Raw genomic sequence first — 14,371 nt, 5'->3', positions numbered from 1 at the left:
TACCTTAAAAGCAGCAAGAGAAAAGCAGTTGGTTACCTGCAAGGGAGCTCCCCTGAGACTGTCAGCTGATTTCTCAACAGAAACTTTGCATGCCAGAAGCGATCAGCCAGAAATATTCAAAGTGATGAAACACAAGGACCTGCAACCAAGATTACTCTACCCAGTAAAACTATCATGTAGAAATGAAGGACAGATAAAGAGCTTTCTGGACAAGAAAAAGCTAAAAGAGTTCACCACCACCAAACCAGTATTATATGAAATGTTAAAGGGTCTTCTTTATGAAGGAAAAAAAAAGATTAAAAATATGTACAATAAAATGGCAATAAATACATATCTATAGACAGCTGGATCTAAACAACAAAATAGGCAAACAAGCAGAACAGAAACATTCTTAGATACAGACAGTGTTTTGATGGCTGCCAGATGGGAGGGAGATGTAGTGGAGTGGGTGAAAAAAGTGAAGGGATTAAGAGATACAGATAGGTAGCTACAGAACAGTCATGGGGATGTAAAGTACAGCATAGCAAATATAGTAGTGAAAGGATATAGATGCATGCATGATCCATGGACATGCACAATGGTGTTAGAGTGAAGGGGGGTCTGGGTTGGGGGTGCCAAAGCAGAGGAAATTGGGACAACTGTAATAGCATAAACAATAAATTAAAATTAAACTTTTTTTAAAGAAAAGGAGAAGCAAAATGTGGGTATTAAGTGAAAAGGAGAGAGTATTAGCAAATAGGAGATCATCAAGTATGACTGACAGAGGAGAGCTTTGAGTAATTCTGTGGACATTTGAGACTTTAGGTAGATAGACTATAGGATGTTGGCTCTGTTGACTCTGCTTGGCCATAAAATTTAACCAGGCCAGTATTCAAACTTTTAGCTAGAAATTTAAAATATTAAGGGAAAGGGATCAGGTTTTGTATTTTTCATAAATGCTATGTATAGTTTTATCCCAGTCTTTGAATTAATCAGGAACTTGCCTAAGAAATAATCTACCAGCCACTTGGTTTAAGGCAAAGTTAGGACTTGAAGCTTATTTGCATTAATCAAAGGATAAGCTGTGTACTTCGTTCATGGAAATAGAGGTTAACCTACTGTCTTGGTGATTTTTTAGCATCTGAGTCCAGTTGTAGATAGGCTTATGTGTCTTCTAGGAAGTTAAGGTGTGCTGTGGCTTGGACAGAGTATGGCTATTTAAAACTCTGCTCTTACCCAGCTGATTTATATAACATGTCATAGCCTAATTTATACCTGAAGCTCTTTTATAAGTAGCTGCTCTGGAAGGTTTGATTATATAACAAGTAAATTGATGTTTCCTGAGGTATTCCTATATTTTTACCCAAAATTTAATCCAAGTCTTGGTTTTGTTTTTGATTTTAGTTTGCCGCAAATCTACCACTAGATGATAGTTTCTTTTATGAAGTAAAGAAAAATCCAGAAATCAGAAACAGCTTTTCAAAGGTTTTTCAAGTTTCTATTGATCGTAATATTCCTTACTGTTTGAGGAGATGGTATAAAAAAAAAAAGAAAGTCTATGTCTGGAAGTAGCTTGTAAGTAAGAACATTTTTAATGTAAAATTATGCATGAAGTCTACATTCAACTTTGGCTTTGTTTACTAGGATCCATGTTCTCACAAGCTATGAAGAAATGGGTGCAAGGAAATACTGATGAGGTAAATTCTACTTTTAGTGTAAAGAGATTGCTGTTTTTAAGTGCACCTTGTCTAACTAAGGTTTCAAGATTTCTCTTTAGTCGTATGTTGAAGCAGCTTGGCACATTGTTACTCCCTTATCCAGGATATAAGAAGGGGGAGCCCTTCTTAACATCTATTAATTACCTTTGGAGGCAGTGGAGGTATCTTCAGCCCAGAGATTCTGGCCACTGAAAAATAACCATGCCTTCAAGTTTACCTCAACCAGCAGGCATCAGTAATCATTAAAGAAACAAAAACTCAACATTACTAAAGAAATCAGTAATCATTAAAGAATCAAAGGTTTCCCTTCTGTCATTCAAAAAGTCTTCCTTATTGAACAGTTAAATGCATTGAGAGATGAGTGGAGGGGAAAAAATTGTTTTGACCATCTAACATGAAAATTGTGTGATGTTGGGTACCCAGTGGCCAACTTTGGAAAACAAGAGTGTGTTAATATTTCCTAGCTGAGGGTGGCCTGAGTTCTTTCATACATGGCCACGTGCTTAACTAAGTGAGTAGAAATGATATGCATATACAGCTGTCTTTAGAGCACTGGTAATATATGTGTTGATTTTTCTAATGAACAACTGTTATCACCAGTTTCAATTACTTCTTTTAGGCTCAAGAAGAGCTAGCTTGGAAGATTGCTAAAATGATTGTTAGTGATGTTATGCAGCAGGCCCAATGTGATCAACCATTAGAGAAGTCTACAAAGGTAAGAATGACTTGTGTTCTGATATAGCTTGTTTAAAACTGACAAGAATTGGATTCCAGATATATAAAAACAAACAAAAAAAAGACATAAGAGAGTTTATGCTTCTGCCTTTGAAGGCTTAACTACTATAGGAATTACCCTCTCATCCTAAACAACTAGAAAACTGACAAACTAAAGGAAATAACCATTTCCAGTTACCAGGCAGTAGAGGGCTGAAATCCATTAAAACAAGGGTAGCATTGAGATGATCCATAGCTCACTGATGAGAAGCAATTTCCAAAACAGGTAGGGGAAAGCTTAAGAGAGCTCATAGTCTTGCCAAATTGAGAAGTCAGAAATCGACGTTTAGGGAAGCCCAAGCCAAGGTGGCTAAAAGTCATAGAACAGGGTCCCAGAAAAGATGCTGCATGGAAAGAGAGCTCCAAAGGTGATTAGCGAGGTCCCTTCAAGTTTTGGGCACATATGTTGGGTGAAATGTCCATGGCCAGGGAAAGAATACTGGAAATTAGTGGGCTGAATAATTTCTGGAATATGAGGTTAGGATAGGTCATGTTTCTACTTGCCAGTGTGAACAGATCTGGTAATAACACAAGGCATGCGTAGTTCTTACTACTGGGCAAGCCTTACTACTAGAGCTATAGTAGCCCTAGAATAAAGCACCTTAACCAAGCTATAAAAGCAGTTTTGGGAAGAATCAAACTGCTCTGTAGGTAACAACTGCATGCCAGAACAAAGGACAACCCTCCTTAAATGAACAACAAAATTCAGCACTTGACTGTAAAAATACAATGTTTGATGTCCCATCAAAAATTACCTGGCATGCAACGAAGCAGAAAAACATGGCTCATAATCAGGAGAAAACAAACTCTAAAAAATACTAAATGGAAAAAAAACTCTGATAAAAGGAGGAAAGGAAGGGATCAATGGACAAACAAAAGTCAAATAGCAAAATGGTAGATTTAAACCAAATCATATTAACAATTGCATTAAACACAAATGATTTAAATAGTCTAGTTGAAACATGGAAATTGTCAGATTGGATAAAGCAGAACCCAGTTATATGTGGTTCACTTCTGAATAGCCCAGATTTGAACTGCATAGGTCCATGTGTATACACAGTGTTTTCCATTCACTGAAGTTCAGTTGATCCATGCAATTTAAACCCATGTTGTTTAAGGGCTAACTGGCAGTTGGAAATTCGTGTATGCAGAGGGCTGACTTAAGTCAGATGCCAATTTTCAGCTACACAAGCAGTCGTGGCTGCTAACCCCAGCTTCATTTAGTGGTTAACTCGTACTATCAGGAACACATTAAATATAAAGATACAGGTTAAAAATAAAGGGATGGAAAAGATATATCATGTAAAAACTATAATATAGATAGCAACATTACTATAAGTCAGAGTAAACTTCAAAAAATAAGGAATGTTATCGAGCACAAACAAGGACATTATATATGATAAAAAGATCAGTTCCTCAAGGATCTAAATGACATTTTTAAAACAATGCATCCAGCAACAGTAGAATATACATTTTTTTGGTGTGCAGTTGGAACATTCACCAAGGTATACAATATTCTGGGCCATAAAACAAGTTTCAATAAATTTAAAGCATTTAAGTCATACGGTTGTTCTCTGACCACAAAGGACTTAAACAGGAAATCAATAACAGAAGGATTATGTGGAAAATCCCCAAATATTTCAGAATTAAACAGCATACCTCCAAGGTAACTCATTAGCCAACGAAGAAATCAAAAAGGAAGTTGAAAAATATTTTGGACTGAATTAAAATGAAAATAAAACATAGTATTTTGGGGATAGTGCTAAAGCTTACAGGGAAATTTATAGCATGAGATACACTAGACAAGAAAAAAAGTCGCAGTCTATTTTAAGAAACTAGGAAATGAGAGGAATCTGATCAAGATGGCAGCATAGGTAAACATGGTACTCGCCTCCTCCAACAACCACATCAAAATTAAAACTAAACTACAGAACAATCATCATTCAGAACCACCTGAAATCAAACTGAATGGAAGTCCTACAAGTAGGGAATTGAAGAAAAAGCCACATCAAGACTGGTAGGAGGGGTGAACATGTAACAAACTGGTCCTATACCACATATGGTGGGTAAAAATCAGGAGGGGTATCTTAGCTGCAGATGTCCCCTGAGGAGGGAGCATTGCCAGCTTCACACCAAGCCCCACAGCCCAGGATTCCAGAGATAGGAAGAGAAGTCCCAATAACTTCTGGCTTGAGGCTGAGTGAGATGGAAACTTGTGTAGTCGCAGGCAGTTCCTCTTAAAGGGCACACACATGAGACTCACTCCCTCTGAGCTCCAGCGGCAGGGGAATTGGGGGTGGGGGACAGCAGCTTAAAAGGCACTAGAGGCATATGGGGAAGAACTGAGTTGTCCAGCATCAGAGTGAGAGCTATGGGTCAGCTTTCTCCCAGACAGAAGTGCTGGCAGAGGCCACTGCTGCTCTGATGAGCCCTCCCTGCACATAGCCAGCAGGTAGGCACCATATCCGATGAGATTCCATCAACCTGGCTCACATTTTTGGCCCCACCCTGGTGATTCCCTCAGACCTCATCCTGCCCAACATTTTAAATTCACTTTAACTTTATTATTTTTTATTTATTTTTTTATTTTCTGTCATTTTTTCAATTATAGTTGATATACATTATTAGTTACAGATGTACACATCAGTGATTAGACATGAAATAACTTGCTAACTGCTCATCCCTATAAATCTTGCACCCAACTGACACTGTACATAGCTATTAGAATATTATTAACTATTCCCTGACTGTACTGTACATGCCCATGGGTATCCTGTAACAACCAATTTGTACTTCTTAATCCCTTCACTTTTTTTATCCATCCTCCCACCCTGTCTCCCATCTGGCAACTGTCAAGAAGTTCTCTATCTGTGAGTCTGTTCCTTTTTTGCTTGTTTGTTTATTTTATTGTTTAGATGCAGCTGTCAATAGATATGTATTTATTGCCATTTTATTGTACATATTTTTAATCTTTTTTTTTCCTTCATAAAGAAGACCCTTTAACATTTCATATAATACTGGTTTGGTGGTGGTGAACTCTTTTAGCTTTTTCTTGTCCAGAAAGCTCTTTATCTGTCCTTCATTTCTACATGATAGTTTTACTGGGTAGAGTAATCTTGGTTGCAGGTCCTTGTGTTTCATCACTTTGAATATTTCTGGCTGATCGCTTCTGGCATGCAAAGTTTCTGTTGAGAAATCAGCTGACAGTCTTAGGGGAGCTCCCTTGCAGGTAACCAACTGCTTTTCTCTTGCTGCTTTTAAGATTCTCTCTTTGCCTTGCTTGGTGTGGCTGAATGGTTTGGGCACCGACCTGTAAATCAAAAGGTCACTGGCTTGACTCCTGGTCAGGGCACATGCCTGGGTTGCAGGCCAGGTCCCCAGGTGGGGGTGTGGGAGAGGCATCTGATCTATGTATCTCTCACACATTGATGTTTCTCTCCCTCTTTCCCTCCTTTCCCCTCTCACTAAAAATAAATAAAATAAAGATTCTGTCTTTAACCTTTGCCATTTTAATAATGATGTGTCGTGGTGTGGGCCTCTTTTTTTCAAATAGGTTTTCAATTTCTTGCTCACTTTCCTTTTTCTGGCACCCCTATGATGCAAATGTTGATATGCTTTCAATTGTTCCAGAAGTTCCTTAGTTCCTTACACTGTTCTCTCTCTCCCTCCCTCCCCGTCCCTCCCTATCTCTCTCCCTCCCCCTCCCTCCCTCTCTCTCTTTGCAGTCTTTTTCTCTTTCCTATTCTAATTGGGCATTTTGGCTTTCTTATATTCCAGATCACTGATTTGATTCTTGACTTCATCTATTCTACTGTTGATTCCCTGTAAATTATTCTTCATTTCAGTTAGTGTATCCTTCATTTCTGATTGTAACTGTTTTAGGCTATTGAGATTCTCACTAAGTTCATTAAGCATCCTTACAACCATGTTTGAACTCTGGCTCTAGTAGACTGCTTATCTCCATTTTGTTCTTTTTATGGAGTTTTTTCTTCTGTTGTTTCATTTAGAACATGTTTATTTCTCTCTTAATTTTGGCAGCCTCCCAAATACATTTCTATGTATTAGTAGAGCTGCTATATCTCCCTGGCTTGGTAGAGTAGCATAGTAAAGTAGGTTTTCTCTGGAGTCCAGTGGCACAGCCTCCCTATTCACCTAAGCTGAGCACTTGAGGTTCACCCTCACCCTGTGTGGGCTGGGTATACTCTCCTCTTGCATTTGATCCATGACTGCAGTAGGCATATCAATGGGCAGGATTTACCCCCAGGCCGTTAAGCTATAAAGACTGCTTGAGACCACTGACCATCATGGAGGGTTACCTCTGCAGAGCAAAATTTCCTTCAGCAGGGCTCTGATGTCTGCTCAGTCTGTGCTTGAGTGTGTTGCTTGTGGAGGTGGTTGGGTGGTGATGCTTTGATGTGACCTGAAGCTGTCCACTGGCTGCACTGGCTCTGGGGCCTCCTGGGAGGTGCAAGCCAAGGTCAGACACTACCTGTGTTCTGTCCCGGACCACCTGGCATGAGCTACAAAGTGATCTGCAGGTGGCTGCTACTTAACTGGGCTTGGAGGTGCTTTGGCGAGTCTAAGCTGTGAGCCAAGGCCAGCTGCTGCTAGTGCTGGGCCTGGGGCCACTTAGTGAAATTGTATGGGGCTCACTAAAGTCAGATGCCTCTTGTTTGAGAGATTTTAGGAAAATCTGAAACATGAGCCAAGAAAGGCCATTCATAAAGAAAAGCTTTTGTAGATAGCTGGGCCCCTAAGTTGGGTGGGGTAGGGCCTCAGATGATAACCATGGCTGAGAGAACAGTGTAAGCCAGGTTGATGGACTCTGAGATATAGCACCCACCTGCTGGCTCTGGGGGCAGGGCTTATCAAAGGAACAGTGGCCTTTGCCAGCACTTTTGTCTGTGAGAAAGCTGTTCCTCCAGTTCTTGCCCTGATGCCATTCAGTGCCTCCTCGTATGTCCTGGTGCTTTTTCGGCTGCTGCCCCAGTGCTTGAGCTTAGAGGGAGTGAGTTGGACTAAGTCTGCAGGTGGGATTTTTTAGAGGAATTGCCCGGAAATCCAGAGCCCTCTGATTCCCTCCTTCTGATTTCCTGCTGGTTTTTACAGCCAGATGTAATGGGGACTTCTCTTCCTGGTTCTGGAACCCTGGGCTGGGTAGCCTGGTGTGGGGCTTGGATCCCCTGCTCCTCTGGGGGACCTCAGCAACCAAGATAACTCCCCCCTGCATTTACCTGCCACATGTCAGTGTGGGACCAGCCAGTTTTGCATCTTCACCCCTCCTGCCAGTCTCAGTTTGACTTTATTCAATTCCTTAGTAGTATGGCTTCCATTCAGTATGGCCATTCCAAATGATGGTTTTGTGTAGTTTAGTTGTCATTTTGTTGTGATTGTTGGAGCAGGCAAGTACTGCGTTTACCTACTCCATCTTGCCTGGAAGTCTTGGCAAAGATATCTTAGTTCACACAAAGCACGAGACAAAAAAAAAAATTGATAAACTGAATTTTATCAAAAATAAAAATTGCTCATCAAAAGACATTGTGAAGAAAATGAAAAGGGAAATTATGAAGTGGGAGAAGATATCTGCAGATCATCTTTCTGATAAAGGAGTTGTATCCAGAATATATAAAGAGCTCAAACTCATTAAGAACAGTAATCCGATGGTTTTTAAATGGTCAGAAAATATGAACAGACATTACATAAAGAAGATAGACACATGGCAAATATTCATATGCAGAGAGTTCAACATCAGTAGTCATTAACCAGGAGCACAGTGGTACACAGCTGCATACAAACAGAATGACTAAAATTAAAAGGACTGACAGTACCATGTGTTTGCAAGGATGTAAAGCAATTGAACTCTAATACATTACTAGTGGGAATGCAAAATGCTACAGCTACACCATTGGCAGTTTCTTAAAAAGTGAAACAAACTAGCCAGGTTTCTTTAGGAAACTGAGTTCTTTCTTTTTGGCCTGATCATATTATATTCTCCAGAGAAAACTTTACCAGTCTCTTTTATATCTTGCTCCTTATTCTGCCTGGCAGATAAAGACTAGGCTACCAATGTTCTAGGAGCCAAGGGGAAAGAAAGCTAGTGAAGTCTCTGGAGTCATTATATGGACCCCTCCTTAATCCCCTCTTTTCATTTTAGTAGCACCCTTGTCCTTGATCACACCTCATGTATCTTAGCCCAAAGACCCTATTTTTAAACTGCTTAGAGAAGCATTCTCAGATTCTTCTGCTTGGGCTGGTTTTCAGGCTGTGCAGTCACCTCGCTGATCAGAGCTGCAGAACAGTAACTGCAGATTGTTCATTTCTAAAGATGGGCATTTAAGAAATTCTTACATTTGTTCCCACTAGTCCCTTTTCCACAGGTACTGGTGACAACAATTCCCAGGTTCTGGGGCTCTGCATTGGCAAGCAGGGTGCTTTGTAGCTTTTTCCACTTCACTCTGGGATTGAGGTTTCATTTCATGCATCTTCTAAGTGACTTCCATTCATCCAATATCCCTCTTCTTTCAGGTTTTTCATTTGTGTGAATTTGTGGGTTTATTGATAATGCCATTTTACGACAGAATGAGCGTGATGAGATCACCACCCTTACCTGGAGTTCAATAGCTACAGTTGTTAGGAGTGTCTGACTTGACACAAGCTAATAATACTCTGTCTAGAGCTTCACCCTCTACTTCTAGTTTTACCCACAAGAGCCACACAAATAGTGGTTAGAAAATTAAAGGCAGCTACTTAATCCCGTCCCAGAGTTTTCTTCAAGCCAAACATTCCCAGTTCCTTCAACAGGCTTACTTTCTCTAACTTGAATTGATTCACAAAGACTTAATGTGATAGGAGAATTTCTGTTCTTGTTTTTTTGAAGTCATTAAATTCCTCAGTCATTTACATTAGCCAACGCTTAGGAATCAGAGTTAAATATGCTCAAATAGCACCCTATATAATATAACCCTCAGTAGTTTCAAAGACTTGAATTTAGATTTAGGTCCAATATGACCCTTTTCTTGTTAACATTCTAGCCAGCTTTTCACTTGAAGACCTGTTGTTACCAGAGCTTGGTTTAATTTTTTTTTAATTTTATATTTTTCAATTATAGTTGATATACTAAGCTTGGTTTAATTTTGATCTTTTTACCGAACTGATTCTTACTAAAGCTCTTGTTCAGTTTTGCAGACTTGGTTTTCTTTTCTATGTAAGGGTGATAATTTTGCCTATATTTAGCTTTATTGGGTCAAACCTAAAATAGCAAAGGGCAAGTTAAAGGTGTTTTAAGAAGTGCAAGGTTTATTTGTGATCCCCCATATCATGTTGATGGTCAAATGTTTGAGAATATGAAGTGTTTTTTTAGAAACCATGTTGGAAAGCAGGTGTTTAAAATTAGCCTTTTTGTTTGAGGTGTATGTTCAGATTTTATTACCTTGTGCTTTTCACTTTGGGATATACAGATATATTTTGCAATATTTTGTGTTTTTTTAAATCTTGCCAGGCCTTCTCTTTGGCTGGCCAGGATGGATGTTTGTCTGGCATGTCCTTGAGGGCCCAGTCGTTTACTAGTATGGAAAAAGCATTAGGCTAGCAGAATTCATTTAGTCCATTTTCAGTCAATATGTGTGACCCCTTACAAGTTATTTTCCTTCTCCAGTCTCTTGTTTTCTCATCAATAGATCAGAGAAATTGGAGAAGAAAATCTCCTAAGACCCCCTTCTAATTCTCATACTATGATTTTATGAGTGTGAGAAGTCCTACATCCATAAAGGAATGATCAGCCTCTTTATTCTATACCTCTCTGCTTTGAATCTCCTACTCCACTTTTGCCTATAGACTGTACTTGGCATTTAATGTAAACTGCCTGCCAGCATTACTGAACTGTTCCATGTGTATATGTCCCATCTCACAAATAAGAAAGACCAACTCATCTGTGATGTTTCCTCCCCAGTGCTGTGAGTAAACAGGGACTGTCTACAAGCTTGGTCTTTTTTTCTTCCTAAGGCATTTGACTCTTTCATATCATGGCTCTTTTTTTATTTAGTGAGTCCCCTGTGGATGGTCATTTAGGTTGCTTTGTACTTTTTCCCTGTTACAAACAATACTTTAATGAATGTGTATGTAAGTCTGTGCCCCCTGTTTTGAGTGTGCTGTTGGGTTAATTCCAAGAAGCAGCAATATTCTATCAAAAAGCAGATATTTTGCCCTGGTCAGGTGGCTCAGTTGGTTGGAGTGATGTCCTGTAAACTGAAAGGTTGTGGGTTTGATCCCCAGTTGGGATGTGCATGGGAAGCAATCAATCGATGTTTCTCTCTTTCTCTCTCCCTTCTCTCTGTAAGAGTGATGAAAAAAAATACATCCTTGGGTAAAGATTAAAAAAATGAAAGTGGATATTTTGCTCTAATATATATTGCAAAAATAGAGAGATTAAAGCATCATTGGGTGCCAGTCCTTCATATGTAACCTTGGGGTGAGTTGCTTGACCTCTTGAAGCTTCCATTCACACATTTGTAAATAAAGATAATAGTGGTATTTTACTTTACACATTGTTGTCAGTGCTGGCATATAGTAAACATTTACACAGTGTTGGTTCCCTTCTTTAATCTGTAACATCGTGTATAACTGGTATAGAAATGTACCTTAACTTTTTCTTTTTCTTTTTTTCAGCTATGACTCAATACCTGAGATAAAGGAAATCTGCTTTTGAAAAATAAGAGAATGTTTTTCCTTTGGTTGGATTCTTAACACAGCCAGTGAAAACAAAGCACTGTATTTCTTTTCTCTGATTTATCAACTGTTGTTCCCAAGAAAGAATGGCAGACAATCCTAGACTTCCACCATAAACAGAGTGACATGTAGACATATTTGCTGCACATCATGATCACAAGTGACAGTCATAAAGAGACAAAGTGGTATTGTTTACATTATAGAAGATTGGTAGTTTTCCAATGGCAATAACCCACTTACAGGAGAGTTTTAGTCACTAGAACAGACAGGGACCACATACTGTGGCAGGCACACAAGCATAGCACTGGTATTTGATGCACATCCCGTAGTGATAACCAGTCCTTAACAGCACCATAAAGCAGGTACCCAAGGGGCTTTGCTTTGGCCTCTTGAAATGAATGGGAGTGAGCCCCTCTGAGAGCCAGGTGGCTCCGAGTGGCAGTGCGGTGCCAGCAGATGTTTCCTTCCATGCATTGGGGCGGAAGATCATTGTATAGGCTGCCTTCACAGAGGCATTGATTTGGAAGAAATTTATAATGTCACAGGTCAGGTCTCAGTGACATGGTCCTTCCTTTTGCTGGCAGTATACAATTCTCACATCTTAACTGCTCCTGAGATGCCATGTACTTAAAGCCAGTCTTCCCCTGGTAACCATAGGGTGCATCGGCTTGATTTTGAGCATTAGGACTTGCTCCTCTGGAATTCTGTGCTCAGTTTACGTAACTTTCCCTTCAGGATACATGTGGAAAGGAGTAAATAATAATGATCACTCCATTGTCCCTGCTGTGGGGCCTGGGACAAAATGTTTATTCCCAAATTGTGTGAGGAAGGGGAACAGGCAGAGGTTGAGGGGAGGAAAAGCAGTCAGTTTTGACTGCCTCCCCTTTCTTTGCTCTGAGCTGGGAAGTATGCAGTTATGGTCTTTTTCCTGTCTGTCTTCAGAAGAGGGAGAGTCTGCCCATTGCACTCAGGCTCGGTCGGCTTCGGGTCTGGACTGCGCCTCAGTCAGCAGGGTGCCCCACAGCAGACATGCTCCACTGGCTGGGTGAGGCCAACACTTCCACACCATATGTGGCTGTTGGAGGGGAAAGAATGTTGTCTTAGGTGTCACTGCTTTATGCTCAGACTTTGCAAAAAATATATACATATATTTAATTATTAGTCACCTCTGTCCTTGGGGAAGTCTCGAATGAATAGAGAATTTATTCCTTTGCAATATTTGACTGTGTAGAGAGAGGCACACTGTTTCATCCACAGAAGAAGCAAAAAGGCTGTGTGTAAGTTTTTGGTACTATGTACCACCTCTGTTATTCTTCTAAAGCTGAAGTATTAATGTACTTAAATCATACTCTATTTAATTGTGTTTGATTTTAAATATATATATATGAATTATATTTAAAATTGTGTCAACTTTTCTGCTTTCAGGGCATTTATAGCTCTTCTATTAAAATGTGTTAATTCTTCCAAACATTTCCATTTGCTTTACAAAAGACCCAGAACATAAGCCACTGCTGGACTCAGCCTTGTGTTTGGAGCATATGGTGTAGACCTGAGGTGTTATGAGGAGTATAAAATGTGGTTTCGAGTGACCCTTGCTGTCTCTGTCTCTGCATGCTTTGGAATAACAATTTCTGTGAAGCTCTAGGCTATTTAAATTAGTGCTTTCAGTTAAGGTATTATTTAGTCATTTCTTTGTATACATTTTGTGCTTTTGAGCTAGAGATATCAGTAGTTGTAGGGTTCTTCTAAGAAGAAGAACAGCAAGCTTGAGACTCAGTTTTTTCATACCCTCCTGCTATGGGACATAGAAGCAGAATGTGTCCTGAAATACCAGCTAGATGTAATATTTGATCTAAAGTAGATCCTTGTACTTATTTTCCATTGGAATTGGACTCACCTAACATGGATCACCCCGTGTTCCAAGCTCTGTGCAGTGTGCCCACAAATTATGACTCCCTGACGGGATGCTTTTAGGTTCAAGGAATTAGTTGGCTGACTGTCCATCCCTATTATGTTGTTGAGATCAACACAAGTTGTTAGACAAAATGTTAGTGGGAAAATGGTACCTTTTGTAAGTCAATGTATGTCTGTCACTCCTATAAGATTTAATGAAAGTAAAGCACAAATGAGAGCCAAGTCCAGCAAAGAGCAATGAAACAGGAAGCAGTGTTTTCTGTTTCTATTTGGCTGCAATTTTCAGTAGAGGTTTATGGAATGTGAGTAATTTATTGTGCTGGAACTTTGATTAAACAGGAATTTGGAGGGGAGGTCACTCTGAATTGTAGAAAATTACACGTGCAGCTGTTTAAGTACTGGTAGCTAATAAGCACCTAAGTGGCTGGCCTCTCTTTCATGACAGTCAGGGTACCTGCCTGACTCACATGGGCCCCACCCTCCCCTTCCCATGTACCCGTTAATTGAACCCCAGGTTGAACTCCTGATCCAAACAGGCCCAAGAAAATTCTTCATCTTAAGAATTTTGCAGGGCACACGAGGGATACCAGCCAACATTTCACAAAGTTGGAACCTGGAGGCACAAGCAGAGGGTTAGACATGGAAATGCAGAGAGGGCATTGGTCTGAGGAAGCAGTGCCTTGGGCGCTTGAGGACTCAGCTGATTTGTGAACTGAGTCACACACCCTTGTTGAGGACACCATGAGCCCCTTGGGTAGCCCTAGAATGAATTTTGGCTTTTTGAAACTCAGTCTAAAGTGAGTTTATATTATCTGCACTCAGAAGGCCCTTGATTAAAATACTACCAGACTGCTCCAGTTACTAATGACTAGGTCTGCTTACTGTGTTTGCCATGTGCCACAGGATTCTGGAGAACATTTCTTTAGTAAACCTTCCTTGGTCATTTTGTATATTCTCTCAAGGTGAAATTCTAAACTAATGGAAATAAAAAGACATTTCCTTGTCTTTACATGGAGGAGCTACTGAGGCCCAGGAGAAGGGCCAGTCCCTGTCCTGTTGCAGAAGGGTCCCCATTAGCATTCAGGCCTCCTGTAACAGGGCCTTCCCGTGCATCCCACTCTCCTGAAGGACACGCCATCCCACTTCTGGCACCTGTAATAGACCCAGAAATTAGAGGGCCTTTCCCTTAATGAGTAACTAATGTGAACTTAAAACGATGGAGGGCAGTAATTACTATAAAGTTTGTAAGTGTTGGGCATGTC

The 14,371-nt window shown here is 40.1% G+C and overlaps 1 protein-coding gene across 4 annotated transcripts in view; it reads left to right on the top strand.

The window, feature by feature from the left end:
* Positions 1-12,663, top strand: part of AKAP10 (A-kinase anchoring protein 10) — a 76,557-nt gene extending 63,894 nt beyond the window's left edge. For all 4 annotated transcript variants that reach the window (XM_045824074.1, XM_045824075.1, XM_045824073.1 and 1 more), the window contains exons 13-15: positions 1,624-1,676; positions 2,317-2,412; positions 11,136-12,663. In XM_045824074.1, the coding sequence (XP_045680030.1) occupies positions 1,624-1,676; positions 2,317-2,412; positions 11,136-11,141 (155 nt within the window). In that variant the 3' untranslated portion in view covers positions 11,142-12,663. The remainder of the gene's footprint in view (positions 1-1,623; positions 1,677-2,316; positions 2,413-11,135) is intronic.
* The last annotated feature ends 1,708 nt before the right edge of the window (positions 12,664-14,371 follow it).

The sequence above is a fragment of the Phyllostomus hastatus genome, unplaced genomic scaffold, assembly GCF_019186645.2.
Source record: "Phyllostomus hastatus isolate PE091 unplaced genomic scaffold, TTU_PhHast_1.1 phas_scaffold_55, whole genome shotgun sequence".
Lineage (NCBI taxonomy): Eukaryota > Metazoa > Chordata > Mammalia > Chiroptera > Phyllostomidae > Phyllostomus > Phyllostomus hastatus.
Note: the sequence above shows the minus strand (reverse complement) of the source record. Positions and strands in the feature narration are given on the sequence as shown.